This window comes from Betta splendens, chromosome 16 (assembly GCF_900634795.4).
Source record: "Betta splendens chromosome 16, fBetSpl5.4, whole genome shotgun sequence".
NCBI classification, from domain to species: Eukaryota; Metazoa; Chordata; class Actinopteri; order Anabantiformes; family Osphronemidae; genus Betta; species Betta splendens.
This window is the reverse complement of record NC_040896.2, coordinates 6,347,416-6,374,120: the sequence shown is the minus strand read 5'-3', so window position 1 is coordinate 6,374,120 and position 26,705 is coordinate 6,347,416. Positions and strand designations below refer to the sequence as shown.

The 26,705-nt window shown below is 46.4% G+C and overlaps 1 protein-coding gene across 1 annotated transcript; it reads right to left on the bottom strand.

Moving 5' to 3' along the window:
- Positions 1–8,025: 8,025 nt before the first annotated feature.
- On the bottom strand, positions 8,026–26,702 carry atg5 (ATG5 autophagy related 5 homolog (S. cerevisiae)). The gene is made up of 8 exons (XM_029128465.3): positions 26,617–26,702; positions 26,050–26,237; positions 25,211–25,338; positions 24,131–24,209; positions 23,809–23,971; positions 21,696–21,790; positions 15,506–15,623; positions 8,026–9,074 (listed from the first exon to the last, which is right to left on the bottom strand). Exons 2-8 carry the CDS (start codon positions 26,155–26,157, stop codon positions 8,938–8,940), a joined length of 828 nt encoding a protein of 275 aa, XP_028984298.1. The 5' UTR covers positions 26,158–26,237; positions 26,617–26,702; the 3' UTR covers positions 8,026–8,937.
- Between the last annotated feature and the right edge of the window lie 3 nt (positions 26,703–26,705).

Genomic DNA, 26,705 nt, shown 5'->3' with positions numbered 1-26,705 from the left:
CGTCCCCCGGCCTTCCATTCAAGGGCTGCGTGTGCCCTTCAAACGCCACCTCAGCGTCTACACTCGCTGCTTTCACCAGAAGCTGAGGTGCCCACGAGTGTGGAGAAAAGGGACGCCCACGACTTAAGGGAAACTGGCCTCCATTGAACAAGGGTTTGATTTCGAGTCAGAGACTCGTCCCCCCGGTGTCGGCTGTCGTTTCACATGTACAGGAATAAATAAGAAACCACAGAGGATGGTTTTCCTCGTTCATCCTTTCTCTCAGCACCTTCCACTACGGAGCACACGCAGTGAGCAGCGCTTCCTGCGTTTATGTGGACGACTAAACGACTTCATTTGAAGCCCTGGATTTTGAACAGGACTTTGAGCAGCACCTGTTTCCAAATTGTGTGTAGTTTTTTTTGATCTGAGCAAAGCCAATTCTTGGGATTCCGGTTGGAAAAAAGTTCAAATTGTAATTGTCAAATGTCATTCAAAGATGCGAGTTACTTCCTTGACAGTGAACGTTGAGACGCTCACTGATCTGAAATCGACCTCTGATTAGCGCAGATGTGCTGATGAATGTGACGCCTCTGGTTGACAAAGCCATGCACTCCCACAGGCTCCGGTGGGGGAGTGATCGGAAAGCACGAGCTGGTTTGTGCTCAGTGGCGCTGAGGACGAAGGACGCGCCTCTGGGCTCTGACCTCCCGCTCCGCTCGTCATCAGGCCCCACGCGTCCCGTGTCCCGATGTCAGTGAACGTGTCTCCAGGACGGGACGCAGTGAAAATGCTGCAGGCGACGTTTCAGAGAAAACACCATGATTTATGTGAGCACACACCCACGCCCACACACATTCTCACCAAACACACAATTATTAGGAAACACACAAACACGCACGTGCGCTGGAGGAGACTGTTGCACGTTCAAACTCATTAGACCTTCATCTACTTTCATGTCTGTGCGTTTGCTGATTAATCATTTGTGTCGGGACATCTTGTGAGTTTCCTGTCAGATGTTGTCATTAGTCTCAATCATAACGAAACCTCACACAAACCAAGCCTTCGCTCACAGAGTCTCCATCTCCTCCAAGCTGTGCTCCAGCGTGACGCCACTGAAGACGGCGGTCCCATTTACCGTAAACACACGACAGCAGCCGAGGAGGTCAGTGCCCAGGATGTCTGACTCAGACCCCCCCCCATCGCTTCACCCAGCTTCCCCGAAACTCACTTTTCCTTCCCAAACCCCTGCGGCAGGAAGTCGTTGCCTTTTTCGGTGCAGGGTGCGTGTTTTTTGGTGTCGGCTGCGATCGGACATCGAAGCTTAAGATGTGGACGTTTCGCAATCAAACATCGATACATCATGAGAGTGACGGCAGAACCTCATCAACACTATTACAAACAAATGAGAGCATGATGGAGACAATTGGGAGCCAAATGTTTCTTCAAATTGAGAGCACATTTGCCATAAATTGTGTTGCTGCCTGTCTCCAGTGAAGCTGCTTCCTCAGCCAGCGCTTCGCTCTTTGTCTGAGGGAAAGAAGCTGTTTATTCATGGTTTTATCTTCAGCTCCTTTGATCTGTGGCCTTTTGCGCCGCTGGCAGCGACGGACCCTGAACGCATCAGCAGAGACCTTTGTGCATGTTTAAGGTTGCACGAACTGAATGAACTTTGATGATTTTATGTCTCAGTTTAACCTCAAGAATTCATGAATGAATCTCACTCATATTCTCTGACAGCAGCGAGATGTTTCTCATTTCAGCCCAGTTATGTTTTAGAAATCACGTCACAGTTTTAGTTCATTTCTTAGTTTCAAGGACATCAAAAGGCAAAATTAGTGATTAGGTAAATGTGACTTCAAGACATGACAACACATCATCAATCCTGAGAAAGTAAAAAGACGACCACGGGCCATAAACGATTTAATAAGAAACTGAATGACTTAAATAAAACACCAGGTGTTTGTGGAAGATGGAAGAAAACAGATGCATTTGTGTTGTGAAAACTGAGCTCCAGGATTATTTAGGAAATGACTTATGTTCATGTCACTTTATAGAAAACAGTATTAAGGTAAAACGTGGGAAGGAAACGAGGGTCGTTTGGAGCCACAATCTGTGATGTACATGAGCTACTACACACTGGATGCAGCAGTTAGTCGCATGTTTCACACTGACACAATAGAATAGAATAGAATAGAATAGAATAGAATAGAATAGAATAGAATAGAATAGAATAGAATAGCCTTTATTGTAATTGTAGACAATGAAATTGCACGTGCTCTTGGTGCAGACAAATATACGGTGTGTTTACACACACAGAAAGACAAACACAGGTCCCACACTGCTCTGCACGCGGCTGCTCTGGGAGCGTTCCACAGGTAGTGTAGCCTGAGGCGACTCAGCAGAAAGCGGCCATGTTGCCCCCAGCACATGTGGAGCCTGGCTCTTCTTCTCTTCCTCTTCAAACCGCAGCAGCCGGCGTCGCTTCCTGCAGACGGTCCACATGTGTCACGTCTGTGCCTGAGCTGCTGTTTTATAAGTTCCTGGAGGAGAAAGTGAGGCGATGACGCTAAACCCTCGTGCGCCCACGTTCGTTGGCGCTCTGAGGAATCAGCAGCATTCTGTGCAGGTGTGAGGTGGGCGGAGCCTCGCGTCCGACGCCTGGGCTCGTGCCGCCCTCTCTCCGGTTCTGTTTGGGTCGGTCACATCTGGTTCCTCGCTCTGTTTGTGGTGTGGTCTTTTTTATTTGGGTAAAAATAAGGCTTTAAACTTCTGTGTGCTCTGTTTTCAACGGGCTCATTGCAGGAAGCAGAACCAAGCTGAGAGGGAAAGCTAGCGTTCACGCCGGGCTGCTGCCTGCTGTGATTTCACTCTGGTGTGTTATGATCTGTCTGGTGTCATCAGTTTATGAAATGCTGGTTTAGCTGCGTCGTTGCTCCTCACACACCTCCACTCTGTTGATGGGGGTTCTGGGGCTTCATTGACTGTGTTTGGTGTGCTCACAGTGGCCAGGGAGAAACAAAGGCCAGTCCCTTATTTTGGAGGTTCAATCAAAACTTTATTGACAGTTCAAACAAAGTGAAATTCGTTTCACTGCAGCCGGTCAGTTGGAGGTTCTTCCTCTCCGCTGTGTCCAGAGCTCCAGCCTGTGTTGAAACAACTGAATCAAAGTGCTGATGTGCAGCAAACCTCAGAGTCAGTGCAGTGAGGAGGCAGCGGTGGCTGACATCATGCTGGTAACACGATGATGGACTGGCTTTAACCAAACCACAAACTTCCTGTGAGCCCGACCTAAACCAGACCACTACCGCTCACCACACGTTCCCTGTCATAGCTGCTCGGCTGCAGCCTCAGCCTCTCAGAGGAGAGAGGACGGATCAGAGGAGTGATCATTAACCTGGAAACCTGCAGGACAGGATGCTGGGAATGCACTTTCACCGACTCAGCCAGTGAGGAGCCCAACGCACAGCAACACACTGACCCGGGGCTACGGGAGGAGGTGTGTGTGTGTGTGTGTGTGTGTGTGTGTGTGTGTGTGTGTGTCTGAGATCAAAGCTCTCCAGCCCCCATCATCCACATCCTCCTGTCATCCTCTCGTCGCGCTCTCTCGTCAGCACCTGCCTATTAGAGGTTAATAGCAGCTTGGTTCTGTTGGTTCCTGTGAGTGGACGACTGGAAACAACAGGAACCTCCAGGAGCACAGAGAGGAACACACTTGTTTTGCTTTTCATTACATTTCAGTTTTCAGCGCTGGACTGTGTTACTCTCCCAAACCTCGACACCCAGGTTCCTAATAAAGTGGTCACTTTATTATGACTGTCCTCGTTGGCTGTAGCTCCAACTCTTCAAACTAAAGAAGCAGGAAGTGGCTCCCAGCTGTTAAACATTGTGTTATGTGCTGCGTGATGCCGGTTTCGCTGGACAAGGTTCTATTTATTCCATTTCAGCAGATGAAAGCGGGTTCCACTGCTCAGCTTTAGATGTTCGATGTTTGCTCTTGTTTGTTCACCTCACAGGCGCAACTCAAACGTCCACACACTCGTGGCCACTTAGTTCTGCAGAGTGAGGGATTTTATGTGTCACTAGTGGGGAAGTCGTGTCGTTCAGGGATTTTACTGCAAAGGGCAAAGTTTTAGCAGAGACAGAAAAAACTGAGGGCGCGAGAGATCGTACCTGGAAAAGAACCGAGAACCCGAGCGTCCGCAAAAGAGGAGGAGAAGAAGAAACAGAGGACGAGTCAGAGTCGCTCCACACATCAAAGAGAGGACGTCTGTCCTCCAGAACCGCAGAGGCCGGCGTGTGTCACACTGCCGGGAACAGACAGCACGCCTCTGCCGTCAGCTTCCACCACATCTGCTCATCTGGGGTCCAGTTCAAGTTCTCGCATTCACTCTAAATGAAATGATCAATTCTTCGGAGAGCTGGACGACGCCTTTTACTGTAGATGCAGATGTTTGTGGAAATCCTGATGTTTTTATCCAACAGCATTAGTCACTAAAGGTGATCCGGTGACATGAAGACTGAGACTGACAGAATTTGTTTACAACTGATTCATATATAGAACAAACTGACTTTGATATTCTTTCCTTCAATCTGTTCATTATTATCAACAATTCATGAAGCAAATGTGAAACAGATATTTGTCCCTGTTAACAAGAGTTTTACTGCATCCAGTCACCTTGTAAACAGCGTTTACCAGTTCTCCACCAGAACGTCTCACACGGCGTCTCTGGAAGTGAGCAGCTCTTTGCTGGTTCCTTCTCTGGGTTAAACACTAGTTTATTAGAGGCTGTGAACGCAACAGGACAAGAACAAGAACAAAACAAACAAACAAGCAAAAACCTGTCTGATTTTAAGGATGTGATGTTTGTTTTCTGTTTCTGTTTATTGATGCACAGCTCAGCACACTTCCAGACACGAGGAGGAAGCGAATCACCTGCAGGGAGATGACACGACGGCAGCCTCCGCTCCAGTGGAGCCAGTTGGTTTCTGCACAAGGGGAGTTCACTGCGTGGATCCTCCGCTGGTTCCAGCAGGTCAGCGCGCGTCACCACGTAGCAAAGTGATGCTAATTCACTGCTAGAACCAGGATGAGGAACCAGTCGCATTCTAATGCAGTTCACATCATTTCAATCATGTCATTTACACAAAAAAAACACCTATTATCGGAACTCGAGATGTGCTTCATTTCTACATCAGGGCTGAAAAACCCGTAACAAAACATGAGTCTGATGCCAACGACTTAACAAGCAGGAACATTAGGAGGAACTCTCTGTTCTGAAGCAGAACAGAGGGATGAAAAGTTAAAACAGCTTTTATTAATTAATGTAAAGAGGCCTGACGACTTTTATCACAGCGTCGGTTTGAGGGACATCGATCTGAGTCGTGACGCTACTTTTTGAGCTTTTGTCTCTTTGTCATTGCGTTGGCAGCAGAAGAACACACATCCAGGGTCCATCATGTATGTGTGTGTGTGTGTGTGTGTGTGTGTGTGTGTGTGTGTGTGTGTGTGTGTGTGTGTGTGTGTGTGTGTGTGTGTGTGTGTGTGTGTGTGTGTGTGTGTGCAGCTTCAGAGGTGGAACATGACTTGCTCTGCATCACTAATTACTCTCATCTGTTAATCTTCTTGATCTGCTGTGTGTGTGTGCGTGCGTGCGTGCGTGTGTGCGTGTGTGTGTGTGTGTGTGTGTGTGTGTGTGTGTGTGTGTGTGACAGTCATTAGGGGACTGACTGGAGCAGGGAAGCAGCGTTTGTGGTCGGGGCTGATGGTAACTGTGTGTTTCAGGAAACCTCTCCTCCGGTAAACTGCTCTATTAATAAACAGTTTGTACAAAGATGTTAATAAACTTCTAATAGAACTGAAGTTCACAGCAACTAAACAAACTCCACTGTTTATATTAAATGGTTCCTACTAGTAGTGAATTACTGAACTTTATTTATAATAATATATATTCATTTGTGAGCTGTTTAAATGTGCAATGAGAAAAACAAATATAGAAATGAGAATAATAAAATAAAAACAACCAGAACCGGGCAAATAGTGAAGGAGATGCAGCTACAGCACAACGACAAACAGAGAGTTTAGGGCTTGAAGCTGTTTAGAAAAGCAGGTTTGGCAATTGAGACGAGCAGGAAGAACCTGGTTTGGAAGCGCTGACGTCCGGGACACGGATGTTTGGACTAAAACACGTGAAAACGCAGGATGATGAAGATCACTGATCCTCACAGTAACGATGTGGCGTCCACTCATTGCATCCAGACGCCTCACAGAGTCTCAGCCTCAGCGAGGGGCTCAGACGGGACGGCGGCTCGGGGAATCCCATAAACCCGGACGTGTGTTAGCGAGAAGACGCAGAGACAGACGGTGAGCCTGTGTACAAACACATGGACCCCAAGCAGAGGCCTGACTCACCCCATAAACCGCCATGACACGAGGCGTGACATCACCCACGCAACACACACGCTTCCAATCAGCAGCCTGGCAGCGTGACAAGGATGACACGCACACGCACGCACGCACACACGCACGCATGCACGCACACATGCACACGCACGCACGCACGCCAGCACACACACACACACACACGCCAGCAGACACACATGTGCACACACACACGCACGCGCACGCACGCCAGCACACACACACACACACACGCCAGCAGACACACATGTGCACACACACACGCACGCACGCCAGCACACACACACACACACGCACGCCAGCACACACACACACACACGTGCACACGCATGCCAGCACACACACACACACACACACACACACGCGCACACGCACGCCAGCACACACACACACACACACACGCCAGCAGACACACATGTGCACACACACACGCACGCGCACACGCACGCCAGCACACACACACACACACACACGCGCGCACACACACACACACACACACACACACACACACACACACACACACACACACACACACCTGTGGAGGCTGTGAACCGTCCTGTAATTAGACTCACACACTCGCGCTGCAGAGCTGAAGCCTCGGTGTGAACCAGCGCAGCCTGAGGCCTGTCTGCCAGTTTAGTGGTCTCATTAGCAGCGGCTGGAACTGATGCCAACAGATAATTAACCAGGAGAGATGAAGGAGGAGGAGGAGGAGGAGGAAGAGGCGCTGGATCAAGCCAACGCACACTTTCCCTGAACGGTGACAGGATGAGGTCAGGATCAGCTGAGTCGAGTTTGACCATGTTTTACTTCTGCTGCATTTCCCCAGAATGCGAGTTCTTCCACCTCTGACCTCAGACTCCTGCACCAGTCCACATTATAGAACCTCTGACTTCCATCATGACTGTTGAACACGCACAGGTTCGGGTTTCAAACGTAAATACAAGCAGCTGTCATCTGTGTAGGAGCGGAAATGAAACGAGTGTTTCCTAATAATGTTACACGGAGGAGACAAAGGTTCTGGTCCAAGCACAGAACCGTAACCAACCTCATAGATTAGTTGGACCATGAACAGATGAGGTTGAAGTGATCACAGCGCCGGATGCAGGGAACTGTTTCTCGTTCCTAAATTAAACAAATACAATTTGAAATTCTAAATTCATCTTTTGAAGTTACAGCAGTGGCTCAGCTCACGTCAGGGAATCCCCACAAGGAGTTTTCCTGGAGATTCCAATGTACTGTAAACTGTTCATAACAAACCTCAGTCTGTCTGTTCATGAGTAAGTGTGAGTCACTAGCGAGTTTCTAGGGTCAGTGTATCAGGTAACGTTCTTAGTTCATTGCTGCCTTGAGTCTCACTGGATTTGTTGACAATAAAAAGCATGAACTATGAACAATAAGACGGGCATCAAATCACGTTAAGCAGACACTTAATACAGCGTCAACATTCTCCAAGCTTCAGTCGGACTCGACGCTCCACCTAGAACTCCTCAGGTCAGGACAATCAGAGTAAAACTGTAGCTGCTGGTCTCAGATCAGAGCTGGAACATCTGGATGTTTACTGGATTATCTAAAAAATACTGAAATCAGATCACTGTTGTTTGAAGTCATTCTGGACGCCACAGTCAGGTCAATGCTTTAATGTCATTTATTATTAACAGATGTAAAAAAAAGAAGCTGATATGATGCAAACGGCTTGAATAACTGTTATCTCAAGGTTCAGCAAAGCGAAGTGAACCAACGTGGGCAGTTTTCTGCTGCAGGACAAACATCCGTGGCCTCAGACAGCAGAGTTCTTAAAATGAAACAGAACCAGAGGCTCGTTTGACTTTGGCATCAGACAAAGAGATTTGAGCCAAATCTGACAGAAACAGACAGTAAAGCAGCAGAGGAGTGAGAGGAGAGAACCAGCATCTGTCTTTATGTGATTCCTTCCCATTACTCCACACTGATTCAGCCACTACATTATCCAAGACTATGGTTAAAGCAAAGACTCACGATCAAAGAAAAGCATGTTATGAGCTAAAATCACAATTAAATGCAGAAAATACTTTATTAACCACCAGTAGCATCAGAAGCTCAGATCCTTCAGGGAGAAAGCATCAGTGACGAAAACCCAGAGCAGGTTCCCACGGGTTGAGACATTTCTGCACAGGTGAGATGATGCGTAAAGGTAACTAAGGCAACTTCAGCTGGACGTCACTCAAACCATCCCCTCAATTTGTCGCCAGCGCAGTCCCTGATGAGGAATAAGAAGGAAGTGATGACCAGAGAAGCAGGGGAGAAAATGAGAGTCGCTCTTCATCCAACCAAGCCTTCACCCAGAGCAGAGTCTTCTGTCGGTGTCCTCTAAACAAGCTGCAGCAGGAGTCATGGTACAGTAGGAGTGGGAACAGGTGAGGACAGAGAGGGCGGTGTGCTCCACGCCTCCTTCACGTCCTCGGTTCATATTTAGAGACGATGTTTCTGATGTCCTTTTGTTCAAGAGTCTTTTATCTCCGTTTCACTGGTTGAGACGATGTTTCCAGCCTCAGGTCTCAGTCGCTGGGTGCAGGGACGATGCAGATGTGCAGGAAGTTGTCGGGGTGGCTGAGGTGTTCACTGAGCCACTGCAGAGGCGTCTCCAGCAGCGGCTCGATCCCGTGGATCAGCACCTGGTAGCGCTTGGGCTCCCCTGGACACAGAGAGGAAGGACAAGGCGTCAGCCAGAGGAGCACGAGGCCCCGAAAGAGCAGAGGGGGAGAAACCAGAGGCAAAAGGCACAGAACGGAGGTGGAAGAGACCGCCGTCAGAAAAAAAGGACAAAAGAGCAGCAAGAAAAAAGCTTCGCGTGAGGTGAGAGACCACATCACACACTACAGTAATACCACTGCTGTGGTGGATGAGAGCGAGCGAGCGAGAGAGAGAGAGAAAGTGCAGGAGTCAGTGCGATCCGTAAAGCGACAGTTGAACCTTTTTGTTTGTCGTTGTCATGATTAAAATGTCACACTTTCGCTCTGACAGCTGCAGTTTCAGTCGCCCCGGCCTCCTGTGAGTGACCCCACCCGACCCCCTGCCGTTACGACCTGCTGCTCAGCTCTGGACAGACGGACGCCGCCACGGCTGCCGCTAACGTCTCACATCTCAGCTCACGCACACAAACGCGGCCCTGTGGTTCATGGATGACTGCTCTACCAACTGATCTGGGACCTGTTTTAGTCAGAAAGTGTTTGTTATCTCGGGTTGGAGGCAGCGAACAGCCAAACTTTGAGCTCTGTTCCATTTCTTTTATCTTTGCTGGTAATCCTTTACTAATTTTCATTATATAGAAGTCAAGAAGAATAAACTGTTTTTTCAACTAATATTTCAGTATATATTCTTTAAATAATTGAAGATTTTTGTTACATTTGTAACAACCTGATTCTAGCGTTGACTCAATGATGGCATCAGGTCAGAAAACGTCCACCTGAACAGGTTCCATCCAGCTGCTCAACTGTGTAACAATAAGAAAACAGTGGATGCAGCTGCTTTAGTTGACGTTTTTTTCTTTAATGATGTCTCGTCTGTACGGCCGCTCGCACACGTCGCCTGGTTCTGACGCAGACAGAGCTCGATGGGCCTTTTCCCGTATTTACCACATCGACCTTGCACACGCTTGCACCCACTGGTTACTTGACATTTTGGCTCCACGTAATATCAGGAGGACGGTTGAGCAGGCCGCCAACCGACGGACGGCCTGCGAGCGGCTCCACCCGACACCTGCTGAAGGCAAACGGCTACAGGCTGAGATGAATGTCAGGCGCTCTCAGAGGCCGAGGGGAGCTTCCTCTGCTGGCGGCCGCGGGAACTAGAGACAAAACACACTGCAGACAGAGAAGATCAAGACCTACTGCAGCTTAACTGATGCAGGGTCAGATGTCAATCAGGCGAAACTAAACAGTAAGAGAAACAACAGGAAGCCGGGCCCATCGTACCAACCAACAGTGCAGGATGCTGAGGTGTAACCAGAAGGTGAGACTGGATCCGCCTCTACAACAGTTGTTCTGACAAGTTCAAAGTCAGGACGCAATTCTAAGATGAAAACATAGTCACCTGCAAACAAGCAAACAAACCAACAAACCTGTTTCCCCGGTCCCTGTTCATGCGACAGCAGCTGTGGCCGATTCACTTCACTTGATGGTTGATTTAAAAGACAAGGAAACTGCCAAATATCAGTTTAGAGAGAGTTGATCTGTTGGACAGACCTGTCTGATCTGTTGGCTTCCTGCACTAAAACCACTCAGCCACAAGCTTGAAAAGAGGAAACCAGCTGTAGTTCACTTCATTTCTGCTTCACTGGAGAAGCTGAATGACTGAATGAGTGAATGTCCTCCGAATAATTTGATCATTATTATGTTTCTAATTGTCTAATTCTACTAAATAAGCGTCATGAAGACCATCGGTGTCAGTGAAGTCGAGAGCTCTCAGTTCAGGAATAAAGAAAGTAAAAGGTGTGATGCTGCCTACAGTCAGCAATAGTGAGAAGACACTTTCTCTGGCGCACACACACACACACACACACACACACACACACACACACACACACACACACACACACACACACACACACACACACACACACACACACACACACACACACACACACACACACACACACACACACACACACACGGTCCATTAACAGGTGGCTTTTGGGCCCCAGCTTTAACCTTCAGCTCCAGGCAGACGTGGGCGACGTCGGCCTGTTGTTGAGAACTGGGGGAAATTCACACCAGTCCACAGCCTCAAACGCTCACAGTCTCTCACACACAACCCACGCAAATATGTATCACTTATTACTGCGGATCCTCACATCCACCACCAGCATCTCACTCACAACTACAGACCCACACGTTCACAGTTAGGAAACACAGGAGAAACTCATGAATGACCCATCAGGTTAGTCTGGGTTCCATTTCTGTGCGGTTTTAAGTATTTTGGCGTCGCTGTGAATTCCTGCTATAAACACATTGTTCACGGCTGCAACGTCACAACAGCTGAAATTTGTTAAGACACAAAAGCAAAGCAAACGACGCAGCACAGAGGAAAAGGCATCTGATCATTTGTGGTGATGTTAAAGACTGAAGCAGAAAGCTCCAAAATCACCTTCATTCAACTCTGTACTAAACATCAATCAGTGTCTAATAAATAGCATGAAGTAAGAAGGAAAGAACTTGTAAAGAATCCAAAACAATAATCTGCTTATCAGCCGCAACAAAACAACAGTAACTTATTTCAGTAAATGTGTTCCACAAGTGTTCCATGACGGACCAAGGTTCAGGTAGAGCGAACGGTGTGAGGGACTGAGGAACGCTTCAGAGGAACAGAGGCTCGGAGGTGTTTTCCCAATGATGTGATTCACTAGAGTCTGACAGAACCGACCAAAGAGGGAACAAGCACAGCTTTACAAGGCCGACCCGACATGTGGACGAGATCAGACCCAGCAGTGCATCAACCCTTGTCGCCATGTCCACATTTGCCCCTTGTCATTTAACTGCACTGATCCTCACTTCGCTGCCTTAGTGACTGTGCTTTCAGCGATGCATTTGAGCAGTAGAAGCTGAGCTGTGACCAGTTAACCTCTGAGCAGTCGTCCGGTACCGGGTCCAAGACAAACAGGGACGAGAGGAAATAGCGTGATACTTCAAATCCTGCAGTTTCCCAGGAGGAAACACGAATAACTACATTAGCAGCAATGAAGGAAAGTCAACTAATTCAGCCACTAACACACCACTGAGCGCTCACACGGTCCCTGTGGTTGGGCCGTACATGACTGCTGGCCAGAACAACGCGCTGCTGTCAGCCAAGAGAACCCAACCACAGTTTGAGGAGACCGCAACACGACTCTCCTCACAGCCAGAGTCTGACTGTGACTGGCAGCTGAGTGCAGGCATAGCCGGTACAGTGGGAGCTGAGCCGGGCCGAGGAGGGGGGGGGGGGGGCGGGCGGGGGGAGCCGAGCCGGGCTGAGCCGAGCCGGGCCGAGCAGGGCTGAGCCATCAGGGGGAGGGGGGTGGGGGCGCAGGGGGAGCCGAGCCGGGCCTTCTGCCTTCACCGATTGGGCTGATGCGGGGACCGGAGCCGGCAGCAGAGCAAAGGCTGGATTTCACCATCTTCCCGCGGCGCACATGGTGCGTGCAACAACACTCTGCACGCCTCCACTGCACCAATATCACTGCTCGCCCAAAACTGCATTCAAAGTTTCGAAATATACTGCAGCTGGGGATGACGAGAAATATTCCAAATTTCATCTGAAGCTGAAACTCCTCTTTCCACACAAAGTGGCAAATAATACAAAAGCACAAAGACAGCTGGAAACATCTCCCCACAGGGACACACCAGCAGCACAGATCAGATGTAAATGAATCCATGTATTTACAATAACATCGCTACAGGTGACATGAACGCAGGCTGTGATCCAAGGAAATACTTCATTCATTTTCTTTTCTTTCAAATCAAAGCGTGCAGGGTGGTGCTTGATAATACTTGTGTTACCTTCTGTCTGAAACAGAACCCTGGGTTTCTTCATCAGGAAGATAGAAAACAGAATTTTATTACTGGTTTCTGCAAAACCTTTTATCAAAAAAAAAAAAAAGTTCTCAGCTTTTAAACACAAGTGGTCACATAAAAACATCAAATAAAATTAAGTGAACAACTGCAGGAAGGAAGGGATGACATGATCGTATCTATGATAATATTACTAATATCATAAGTAGTTTGTCAGCACATCAGATGTTTTCCAAATGTTCCACTGATCTGAAGCTGCTAACCTGATATCACCACGAGGCGTCACAGCTCTCTGCCTCTTTACAGTAAAGTTAGACGGGCAGAATTAGAAAGCAGCCGATCTCAGCTGACCACAGTTTCATCAACAATAGACGCAGTCATCGAGCAGCCTTTCGAGCCATTCTGAATTCCCCTGTCTGGCGCACATCTTTAATCCCACGCACATGAACCATAACCCACTATCTGCCGTATCAAAGCAGCCACCAAAACCTGCACTTCCCCCTCCGGTCTCTGATGTGAGCAGAGCTGCACTGGCTCCTGATGCAGGCTGACGAGGCGCTGCCGCAGCGAGGGGCTGGACCACACATGTGCCTGCGACGGGGACGTGGGAGGAACGGGAGGAGGGGGCTGGATGCTCACAGTGCCGTCCCTGGATGTGTCACTCAAGGCAAGGGGCGGGTTCACGGTGGGGCACAGATGCTCGGGGGCTTTCCTCCCATTATTCATGTACAATAATCGTGGTGAGATTTTTGGGCCGACCTGGCGCAAAAAAACAAAAAAACAGCGCTTACGAGAACACATGTCGTGTGTGGGCAGTATCAGCCTTTAGGCTGTGATTTCTTCAGCAAACCTCAGCTACATTCCTGCCTGAACCTTGCTCAATGACACACCTGGCCTAAAAACTAAACAGACGACCGCTCCAGCAGACGTCAGCGCTGACGGCTGGCTACGCTAACGCAGCGGTTGGGCTTTGTTTCTCGCTACATCAGCCTCCCAGACATCAGCTCGTACATGGGAATGATTTGGGAATCCCCTTCTTTTCATTTCTCGACTGGAGCCACCTCTGTTTGTTTGCTGCAACTGGTTCCTGGGCCCCACGAGGGTCACGACCGATCCTCTCCCCCAGACATAACAGAAGGGGATATTTGATGTGCGAGATCAGAGAGGCACCCCAGATTTACTTTGTGTTCGGTGTGAGGGTCCAGGCTGAAAGGAGAAACAAGTCCTCTGAACTCCTGAACAATACTACCAGCAAACCTCCCAAACCCCAGCGCCCCACCCAGCCGCTCAACACACGTCCCGGGCTCTCTAATCCAAACACGCCGCCATAATCCGCAGCTATCGCCCCACTCATCTACCTGCCGAGGAAGAGGTGGAAGCCAAACAAACAACAAGGGACAAAGGGCAACTTTCACCTTGATCAGCAGGGGAGGCTGGCAGACTCCAGAGAGGGAGGAGGAGCAGAGACTTAACGTCAAAGACATGAAAGATGTCTGCAGCAGACAGGTAAGATGTTGAGCACACTTCAGAGAGACACAGAGGATCAAAGAGGAAGAAAAGCGACAGAGAGAAACAGGAAAAGGGAAAGAGACACTAAGTGGATATCCCCGTCGCCATGAAGCACCCAAAGCTTAAGCGTGGGGCTTGGAGGAACACCATGCTACCGGCTGGAACTGATGATAAACCATCAAGTCATCATGAAAATGGAATCTACATGATGAGGACGTTAGCAAACAGCTGATCATTTACCACGAGACCCAGACTCATGTGGCTCTTTGAGTGCTAGACAGGTGGCGTTCAGGGGCTTTAGGGCTCTATCCCTGAAAATGATGTTATGAAGAACACTGAACCATGACAGAAAGGTGGGGCTGAACAGTTAAACAATGAGCTGAACTCACTCTGAGGTCCCCTGGCAGAGAAAATCTGCTGATTGAGAAGATGATGTTTTCTCTTTGCTTTGTTTGCATATTTGAAACACTTACACCCACTACAAAGCTATGTGTCCGTGCATAGTTGAGTAGTAGGAGCATGTACAGCAGTGTTTGTGAGACTATGACTGACTTTAGAATCTATTCAGACCTTTGGTGATTGAATCCAGTCCCTCCACTATATGAAAGTGAGTGTGAGGCGACAGGTGGGCAGACGGACGGACGGACGGATGGACGGAGGGGTGTTAATGGCTCCGACTCCTCTGTGCAGGCGAGTCTCCTGCGGGTCCTCTGTCCTAACACACTACTGTCTCCTTATCTGCTTCCTCTCTCCTCCTCTGCAGATGCTGGCTGTTTAGACTGCGGCTCGCCTCCTCCCTCTGCCTGTCCTCTGATCTCTTTGTTGGTTATCACCTCGCCTCCACCACGGCTCTGACTTAAATGTGCTACACGGAGCAATGTGCCAAACCTGCTGTGTGTATATGTAACATCTCTGGTGACTATGAAAACATCTATGACTTCACCACGCTTTTACATTATTATTAATTAAATTATTCACATTTGAACAAATAATTGCATAACTGTTTGTGTGTGTGTGTGTGTGTGTGTGTGTGTGTGTGTGTGTGTGTGTGTGTGTGTGTGTGTGTCCTCACTCTCAGTTGGTAAAGCAGCTGGGAACATCTCTTTGAGCAGGTCACTCAGTGTGTAAGCGTTGCCTTCAGGTGAAACAGGACGAAAGAGCTTCTGGATGAACGGTCGGTCGCTCAATGTCTGTAATGAAGACAAAAATTTCATAGGTTATCAAAAGTTAAACAAAGTGAATGTGATGCAATTAGTTGCAGGGAAAATCACATCTTTCTGAGGGCGATTTACGGTACAGGTGGAGGACAATCATGCAGACTTTGATAATTCACTCATCAGTTGTCAAAGGATCCCGTAAGTCCATATTGTGTATATATTAGGTAACCTGATGGGGAAACTGAGGAGAATTCACAGCTGAGCTGAAAATGTGGTGCTTTGATCAGACCAACTCACAACGAGATATTTAGCAATCTGCTAAATTTCAACAGACGATACAAGAGACGCTGACATGTTTTACTAGTCAGAGCCAACCTGGAACTCATTACATGCTGCTTTAGAGTGAAAGATGGAAAGAACAGTGGAGTAAATCACTAAATAATGCCATTTTTCTGAAAAAAAACTGGAGGTGATGGAGGTTTAAGCAAAACGGACATTAATCATAATCAATCCTCCATTTCAGTGTGTCTGAAAGGATTCCTTCCACTGTAACGCTCATCGTTTTACCCAGACTCCGTGTGATCTTCCTACTGTCATAGGTTGGTATCACAATGACGCACAGTAGCCGTGACCTGTGACCTGTGACATACTCACCATTAGCTAATTGTCAGGAGAACCATCCAGCATCTGAACCTCAGCCTAGTACCGACCACAAGCACCATCAGGAGAAGCAACAGTTGCTTAACATGTAAACTGAACGAGTCAAGATGGGACAAAAGTGACGTATATAGACAACGATTCTATGACTGTTCAGCAGCGATCGACTCCGCAGCCACAACATTCCATGTGTTAGAGGTGCCGGAAACATGGTGGGAATTTACCAGCAGACACTACACAAAAATCTAATAAACCGTGTTTGGAGCTGGTAATGGACCTGACTCAGGACTGGAGGGATGAATGACGCTGCTTCGCACTGGAGTGGCTGCTCTGTGCTTTGAGGCAACGCTATGATCCTGGCCCGTGAGCTGCAGCGTGACTCCTGAAGCGCCAGGGCTTCATGATCCGATCGTGCCTGTAGCTACTGAACAGGACGGGTCACAGAAAAGGGCAGACACGTAGAGACAGACGTGGCGGCATGTGTGGGATCAAACCAGAACAACTGGATCGTCAGACACAGGGAGAAGGTGGAAACTCTACCCAGAAAGGCATCAGGCCAATCCTTGGAATCCAACCCAAGTTGTTCTTGTAAATGTCAAAAGGCTCACTATCACTTCAGTGGAGTTAAAAAATTCATTGGTGCCAGTTACAGAGCGACCCTCACACCTGGGGGGGTGAAGAAAGGTGCACTAGATTCCATTCATGACTCGCCATCAGGCGCTGACACTGATGTCACACCTTCATTAGATAGAGGTAGATGTTAGAATAACTCAACATATCAAATAATCAACCGCATTCCTTGCTGTACCCACTTTGTTGCACCGGACAATGGAGGAGGCTGTGGTCACAAATGGAGCTGTGGCGCAGGAAGACACCCAAGCTGTGGTGTCAAACGGCGAGTCTGACACTCAATGGGGCCTAATCATGAAGCTGTGAAAAGGAAACCGGCAAGAAGGGCGATCAGGTAACCAAGCGGTAACTACACACCACGGAGCCAGGCGCGAACCAACAAGAGGAGGGGGCCGCGGAGGTGCCAAGCCGGCGCTCAGGTTACAGAAAGACTGAGTCACCGAGGAAGCCTGGCATGGAAGCGGCATCATCACCGGGAGCCAGAGCAGGGAGAGTGCGCTAAGTGACAGCTACTTCATTGCATTTTTAATAGTCAGCCGTGAATAATTGAGACAGTCGCCACACAAAGACGAGGCCACTGATCCCCAGAGAGAGAAGCGTGACACCGCCTGGATAAGACACTTTCTTTTCAGCTGCTGCGACACCTTAGCTGGCACACTGACACATGGCAACACAAAGAGAGTGATGTGTCATTAGGATTGGGTGAAAAGAGATCAGTCGCTCTCACCGAACTCAAGACGACACCTAATTGATGAAGGAGATTCAATCCGCCTAATTGCTGGTAAAACAATGAATGGGATACAGTGCCATCAATCATGAGTTTCCATGAAGCAGGGGGTGAGGGAAAGCGTTTCCACTGAGCGGGACATCACCCATTGGTAAATTAAAATCCAATTTCCCAGAACTTGAAATCCACACCCGTGGAGAAGACACCCCAATCAGTGGACATTGCATTGAATTCTAAATTATTTATTAGTCAAGTGTTGCAAGATAGGTTGACCTGCCGTATTTCACAGAGAGCTGTTCAGAACTCACCGGGTTCAAACCTCAAATAGCAACATAGCCATCACATCCCAAAGGAGCCACATCCTCGAAATGTAAAAATATATGTAGTGAAACTTCCTCCTGACTGAATAAAAGAGCTGTTTGCCGACAAACCACCATAAAAGCCTGAAGCCTCCATTTGTTTTTTTTTTGTCAGTCAGTTCAACACGTTGGACGTTACAGTAATTGGGCAGCACATTCTTACCCTTTACAACCAACAGATCACCTCTGGCATAATTACACACAACTGTTTCCAGCATTCCCATGTTTTGTAATTGTCTGTGCAGTCACCATCATCTCAGTCAGCCATTACAAGATATCTTGGAGGCACTAAAGCCGCATTCTTTGAAACGGGCAGCAGTACAGAGGTGGGTGGAGGTGGACCGCGCTGACTCACAGCCCGGGAACAGAGAGGTGTACCTGCAGAGCAACAATGTAAGTGGTCTTTAAAGGCAGCATAGTAATTTTCACTTTCCGTCAGTCCCCTCTGGCTCTTTGAATCACAGAGTGGCGTCAAAGCCGATGCTGGAAGACACACTAGCAGCCAAACAAGTCCCACCGACAGCCGGAGCCTGGGGAGCGCAGACACAGACCAGCACACGGAAAAGGCCGCAGCGGAAGTCGCACATACCGACAAGTATGCAAGCAAGTTGAATGATATGACCAAGAAAGGCTGACACACAAATGTGTCATCCGTGACCATGAGGTGTCTTTGTCTCCATACGGAGCGCAGGCCAGACGGAAACGAGCCCTCTGTTATTTGGCCCCAGTGTTGTCATTAATTCTGTCTGCATCAAACACAGCACATGTTATTTACACTAAAGACCACAATCTGGCTTTAAGGATGTGTGTGTGTGTGTGTGTGTGTGTGTACAGTACAGCCATATCCTGTGAAGTCGTCCTGCGACTCAGCTTTGTTGTTTTCTGTCCCTGAAATGTTTCCATCTCTACTTTCTTTTTCCCGTCTTTGGGTCTCATCATGTTTGGTCTTGTTACATGTCTGACAAACAAAATACTGGATTTTCTTCTTAGCAACAGCTTAGTTTGTGCAGAGTTAAGCTATTCACAGAACTTCCTTTTTTGCGTCTGCTTGTGTTCTTTAAATCACAGGTTCCACACATTACTACACGGTGGCTAAAACACCAAGAAGCACAAAGATGGCAGGTGGTGAGACACCAGGTAGTTAGACTATACAACTTTGAGCCCAATGACATTCTGTTGTACTGATGTCAGCTCCTGCCACACGTCTTCTGCTCACAAGAAAAATCCAAGAATAGAAATGATTCAAACTTTGGCCTTTTGCAAACATTTGCACAAATCCTAAACTTCACAACAAGAACCTTTAAGACAGCGAAAGTAGTAAAGTGACACAAAAGCAGCCATTATGAGTATTTAAGGGAGAACAGATTGACTTTCCACTCCTCTCCAGACTTTCCAGGCCGTTTTCGCTTGTAAATATTTAACAGTTTGTCAGCAAAAAACCACATAATCTCCAAAACAATCCAAACTTCTCTGGAATGAAGCTTTTTTTCTCCGGCGTGTTTGGAAGACATGCGGAGTAGTTGTAACAGACTTTGATGCTTCGGTTGTCATGAAACCGACTCGGCTCATAAATGACCGTGGAAACTTTCAATTCAGCCATGAAAAACGCCCCAATGTGGAACGGTCTGGGCTCCATCGAGCCTCCGACTCGGCTCCACAGCTGCAACAAGTGCATGTCTCCGAGGGCGGGTTGCGTTGGCTGCTCCAGTCTGCCACTTTAAAGAGTTATGTTTTATTACTGAACACAAGAATGTTTTTGTCTGAGTGTAAAAAGGCTTATTGACATGCTGAAGATGTGAAAGTAAAAACAAAGTCATTTATGAGCTTTCAGAGTTTCATGCCAAGCAGCCAGCGAGTGCAGGCAGTGACTGACAGCTGCTCCTCCTCCACCGGTCTGAAAAACGCGTTCCACGCAGCCATATGGAGCTCAACAGGTCTCATTAAGAGCTCAGCTCAGTCAATAATAAATCAACACAGTGGGAAATTACCAGCACTTACAATGGTGGAAAAAAATATGCTTGGTAGGAAAGTCATTCTTGCAACTAACCACTATGCTGAAGCCCTGTTCTCTGTTTCATAACCTGACGCTCAACTCATACGAAGCCTGATGTGTTTACTTCTCGCTCGCCTGTTCCACTTACATTATTTTTCCTAACATGACTTGACAGGCCCTCACGTTGTGATTTCTTTACACGGCTCTGTGACAGCGAGGGGGGCTGTCCGTCATGTGACATCACGCACATTCAGACTAGACTCGAAGCAGACTGTCAACACATTTGTGTTGCAGAGACCCAGATGTTTTCCAAATCTTTGTTTTCAGGCTCTGAAGTGTCCAGTGAGATCAAAGGAACTTCAGTTATTATGTGCAAGAAGTTTTTTAGTATTCAACTCTCTACACTCCATCAGTTCCTGATCCGCACTGACAGCCACGACACTTGACTCAAAGTCTTTTCCCCGCTGTCGGGCTCGTTTATTCCAGGAAGGAATCAGCAGCATTGACATCTCTTTTTTCTTCACCTGAGTCAGGAAAAAGCTAGAGAGGGCTGACGAAACACGGCCCGAGGCTACTCGTCTGCTAACGCCATCTGATGACAAACCATGGAGGTTTCGCATCACTTCATATCGATTCACTGGAAGCGCACACAAACAGGAGAGTCATAGATATCACATGTACAGGAATAAGTGAATAACACCCGGGCGCTGCTTGATCAAACCCATCTCTGACAGACAATGTTTTACTTTCAGTCTTACAGACTGAACTATGTGACTGGAGGTCAAAAGGACAAGAGAGCAGTTGGAAAACTGTGAACCTAATTTTCCACAAAAATAAACTGATAGAAAGGATGGGAACAAATCTCTGGGCTGGTGTTCGACCAGTGCCATTCTGCTAGCATGACGGTTCTGACCCTACATGAGAAGAGCTATGTCTCCGTACCAGTGGGTGGCGGTGGACCATACTCATCAATCGATGAGGGAAAGCAAAATATCTATATAAACACCATAAACAAAGCAGCATCTGTCACCATTTTCACTCAACACAGATGGTTTCAGTTTCTTTGCCACAGATGGCCGCGTCATGTGAAAATGTTCTTGCCGTTTTCATGTGTGTGAACCTCTCATATGCAGCCTCTTGGCTACGCTATTTGCTGGTTTTCAACACATCGGTTTCTCCTCTCGTGCAGAGATTTGCAGAGCTTTACCACAATCAGAGTGGCCTTTCTTACTGATGAGTGCCAGCGAGATGCTCACGGACAGGGGAACTGTCCAGGGTTCATCTATGGCTGAGAACTATGCAAACCCACGAATACAGACACTTATTATTCAAATATTATGCAGACCATGAATGGTCTAATGATTGGATCTTCATTAGAACCTAAGATGAAAAATTGTATTTGAAGAATGTCAGTAGAATTATGTAAGCAGTTCTCCTTGAGTTGCACAATATCGAAGAATGAATCTTTGTCAGTCAAAAGATAGTTAATTGCACAACCTTTGATTTTCCAAGCACAGGACGACTCCAGAAAAAAAGCCTGATACCTGTAAAGTGAACTAAACTATCAGAACAGACGTCTTTCTGGAGATTTCCCACCAACGTAAAGAGACCTTTATACAGGTATCTGGCACCACCTGCTGGGCTTCATTACCAGGAGCCCTGCGGATGAAGTTCTACTGTATGTACTAAAAATGATCTCATAAAGCCATCATGACAGAACAAACTGTAGTGTGTATCACCTGATATATCCTGAAGGGAATGTATCTGAAGCCGCCTTCCTCTGTGGAATATTCCATCAGCTTCCTATTCATGGCCCAGAACTGGTCAAACTTATCTGCAACAACACAAGTACACACTTTCTCACTATGTTGTTTATTATCCTGTTTTTCTGAGTAACTCCCAGCACTGACGCTGTCTGAAGGTGCACCTGTGAAAACAGCAGTAAACAGAAACCTGGAATCGATGTTCACCAGGCCTGGGTTTCAGTACAGACCAAGATGCGTCTGGAGCACTGATCACTGAAACTGAGGAAAAAAAGCTTCTTCTTCTTCTTCTTTCACATGTTTCATGGTTTAAATTTTTAAACTGGCATTTTAAAAAGCATGGTTATAACTCAACACTAGGTAGAGTAAAATTACAACCATGCATATCACAAATACACAATACCAATAGATGAAACATATTCATTATGCATCCTCAAAACCAGACGGGAAGAGGAAAAATATGTGAGAAACCTTTTACCAGGAATGTGCTTCAAGGGAATTTCCCATCTTCCCATCTTTTGGACAAAATGCTTCATGGTATTCCTGCTGACTCTTTCACGAAACAGTCGACATTTAGAGTCCTGAATTCTAAAGTTTATGGTAGTTGATTGCAGGTCTGATTGTTTAGGGAAGTTAAAGAGAAGAAGCAGATCAAAAAAGGCTAAAAAAGCCTTATTGAATTAGCATGGACAGCTTAACTGGCCAGATCCATGCTAGCAGTGCTGGTCCTAGCCATTTTGGTGCCCTAGGCGGGATTATAGCCCCCCCGACAAACATTATAACATTAATACCAAGGCAGAGCACAAGGAAACAAAGCCTGTCGGGGCTCTAGAGTATAACTATTATTTATTTAATATTATTTTTGTTTCTGATGGCTTGGAGCAGCGTCCCCTTCGGCAGGCGGTGCTCTACAGTAGATGACCGCCTAGTTCACCTATGCCCAGAGCATAGGTGAGAGCGCATGCTAGCATGGGCCCTAGTCCATTTCACACTAAACCATGATTGCACGCTACATGTGCTGGTTTCAGACGCTCCACCCCACCACCTCCACCGCCTCACGTGAACCTTCTGAAAGCGTTCAGTTTCTCTCTGCTGGAGGAAAGTTTGAACCTTCTCTGTTTCTGGTCTCTTTTGGATGTGAAAGTTCTGGTTTAAATACAGTTTCATTTCTCACTTTCACATGTTACAGGTTAGACCAACTCCTTGTTGTTTAATTTGTTCATATATACAAAGATTGTTTGTGTGTTTGATGTAGTTACTGATGCATAATAGCATCCACACCCTGAACCTTTTATGACGGGTCATTGCATCATCTATTGTTAGAAAAAATGAGAACATTTTTTCTTTGCATAAAATTACAGGACCTGAAAAAGTGATGAGTTTAAAACAAACGTCATTGGCTCCTTGTGGCATAATGTACAGTGATTTATTCAAATGAGGAAATATTTATATAAATAAATACTGTTTGCTAATTAGTAGCAGTATAAAAACAGGAGAGACCCAAATATACTCATGACCAAAGTGTTTATTGTTACTTTGTCTTATTCCACTTTGGGTTTTGCTTTTAAAGAAGACCTACATTTTCCACATAGCCTAAACTTCTTCTACACAGAACAGAGAAATTCCACCTAAAGAAAAGGCTGATGAGTGTTTGAGTGGGAGACGCTTTGGATGCGATGGCTTCAAGACTGTCATCAGACCACAGACATTGTCCGAGTGTGCGGGAACATCTGTGAAGCTGTTTGGATACATTCTTTGTCTTTGGAAACTGCTAAAATGGGTTAACGCTTGCAAACAATTGTAAAAAATATTTCCATGTGTTAAATATAATTCAGCCCATAAATGAGCTTGTGATATGTGAAGCATGTGTGAATTTGTGTAGGTGTGTGCGCGCAGGCAGACAACTGAGTCTGCCTGCGAGTGAGAATCTGAGTTTTATTGAGTGATGATGCAACTGTGTGACTGTGTGTCACTTCCCTAACAGGTGCCTCTCGTCTTTGGAATTTGTGCGTGTGTACGTGACTATGCTTCTCATCTTTTAGCACAATCGTTACTACTTGTACAAATGTGTGATTTTTATGTGCCTCACCATTCTGCAGGCCCATCCACAGCTGTTTGTGGTCTTTCTTCTGCATGTCATTGATGACTTGACTCTTGTGCTTGAGGGCGTCAGCCTCCTTAATGCTGGACATGAAGTGAGCCTCAACTATGGAGTTGGATTGGCAGTGGAGAAGGTCACGATCTGGAAAATTCTGACACAAAATCACAAGACAAAATATTTTATTTTAACTTTAGTGACTATAGCTACTGAACTGTATGGAAAAAACTTTGTCTGAATGCACATAAACAGCCAAAGGAACCACATTTTTGTGAATGTTATAAATCACGTAAACAAGCCAACTGGCTCTTACCCTAAACTGCACAGTGATGTTCCAGGGTAATACAGTGTTTGAGGCATGAAGGTCAAACAGAACTCCAATTGGATAATGCCTGCAATTTGAAAATGCACAACAGAGGTTATGTTACTGCTGTAAAGGCTGTTTGACTGCTTAACTAACAGAGACTGGTCTTCAGGGTGCTGATATTTACACATTTAAGTAGACAAAACTACATCAGTAAACAGTTTATCCTTAAACTGACCAGCATTTCTTAAATACTGTGCACTGATTTCACTTTTTGTGGGATGTTTATGAGTCCGGTTTTCTCAGGAGACAGTTGACATTTCATTCCAAAGTTCTCTTTGTCACTTCCTGTGTTTAGAATAGGAATGACGGGATGCATGCTTCATTCAGCAGGAATCAGATGTTTTTTAAGGCCCAATCAGATAACAACTATTCTGCTTTAGCGAAGTTGTACAAAGTCTGCAGTGTATAACAGGCAGACACTAAATCCAATAACTCCCACTAGAGATTACCTGACTTTAAAGAGACAAATAAAAAAAAATCACTACAACAAATGCAAAATACACAAAGAGAAAATAAAAACATCAAAGGTTCATGCTTTTGTTTTATGCATGTGATGATTAATAAGTACATGTTAATGTGCTTCACTGGAGTTTGTAGAGTTTGAAGCTGGTGTAAAACAAGCTGTAAACCACTGTACATGCTGCAATACTGGCACCTTGTGGTAGAACGATGTGTTGCTGCAGCTTGGTAACTGATTCTGCCATTAATCTGTAGTTAGAGATGAAGTTGAGAAACTAACTAAGCTTTGATACCAGTCATGGTCGGTGAATGAGTAGAGCCTGTGCTTACTGACAATAACAATGGTTGGTGTGAGTTAAACAGTTACAGTCCTGATGATCATTGCATTTGTTGGAGAATGCTGATGTTTGCATGAGGGCTACTTTTAAGGTGACAACTGAATACATACGATATCCCCATAAACTGCATCTGATTTATAAAATGTGATGGCCCAGAATTAAAACGACATCTTTTAAGATCTACCATGTGACACTCATACATACCCAAAACCTGTAAGCTTGTTCTCACCATTTGAGTGGTGTCCCTTCATACTCGAACCACATCTCCTCCACGTCCTCAGTCTTCATTACTTTGAGAAAGTGTTTTTTCACCTTGTCAGTAACCAGTGTGAGGTAGCTCACCCTGGGTAACAGCAGCTGGACAACAGGAGAGAGAAAGAGATGCACAGTCTTCTACTGTGTTCTGCACTCTACGCTAGTCTCAGTGTATCTACTGTGACTGTAACATACATGCAGTGTTCTTCATGCACTACAGTCTAATTCTAAATGTGCTTCCACTTTTATCAATAATAATAATCAATTATTTCATTAATCTACAGTTATCCCTGGGTAAACTCTGCATATACTCCTTCATTCACTGTGGCATGAGAGCAAGCAGAAGTGCAAGTAGCTTTACCAGACCACAGTCTACATTACCCTTGAAAGACACGACAATAATTAAGCAATTGAGGTTTCTATAAATGTCACCTACAATGCTTCTGCTATGTTCTTCTCATGTTGTGTGTTGATGCACTGCAATAGAACTGCACGTTAAATTAATAAGCACAACTTATATTTGAGACTTTTTTAATGGAAATGCCTCCAACTGTCATTAAACTGCTCACTGAGGAAAATAGACTATGTTAGACGTCTTTTAAAGCTAATCGTAGACTGGACGTCCAACTTTCACCTGGTAGAGGATGCTGAACTCCTCCATCAGCAGATGAAGAGCATATAACTTGAATGCCATTGCAATCACCATCACCATCACGATTCACATCACTGCACTGAACGGTATGTACCTTTACTATGAATTAATTCGGAAAAACTGGACCTGTTCATATACAGTCAAAAAGTAGCTGAACTTACATAGTACGGCTCAGCCTCTCGCTCAGTAATCTCATCCGGGTTCAGAGTGAAGCAGGTTGGTATCCTCCCGAACCACACATCTCTCAACACGTCTTTGTCATCTGCCATGTTTCGTCTGCTGCCGGTGGCACATAAAGGATAAATTCCCCCAACATACACCGAGACGTCCGCAGACAGACAGCGTGCAGCTAAGGACAACACAGCAAATCACAGAGATAAGTAATGAAACCTGCAACACAGACTGGTGCTACCACAATAATTCGGCTGTAGCAAGGAATACGTTTGGTTTGAATCGACAGTGAAATTATTACGGCGTAATATTCTAGTAACAGGGGGAGAGTCGTCTACTAAACTTCTAAACTTGTTCCAAGTCTGTCAAACTACGCAGCTGTGGGGAAAACACTGACGTTAGCTTGAGGGCTAGGTAAGCTAAGTTAGCTAGTAAAAACGTCCCAAAACATTGCTTATAGAGAACAAATGTAGCTGGGTACTGGGTATGGTCATCATGGTAGACTAACACAACTGTCCGGGGAGATAGAAATAAGGTGATGTATGATGAAATCTTACTTTTTGTCGATGTTTGGCAGTCAGGTTGAATGGAAGAAAAGCCGTGGCTGTTGTCATTCCCCTGCTGTCACCGGAACACTGCAAAACGG

Excerpts from the sequence above, each read along its gene's own strand:
- atg5 (XM_029128465.3), bottom strand. The coding sequence starts at position 26,157 with ATGGCAGATGACAAAGACGTGTTGAGAGATGTGTGGTTCGGGAGGATA. Across the intron at positions 25,339-26,049 it reads GAGAGGCTGAGCCGTACTAT|CTGCTGTTACCCAGGGTGAG; the intron begins GTAAGTTCAGCT and ends CCTGTTGTCCAG. Across the intron at positions 24,210-25,210 it reads GAAGGGACACCACTCAAATG|GCATTATCCAATTGGAGTTC; the intron begins GTGAGAACAAGC and ends TTCAAATTGCAG.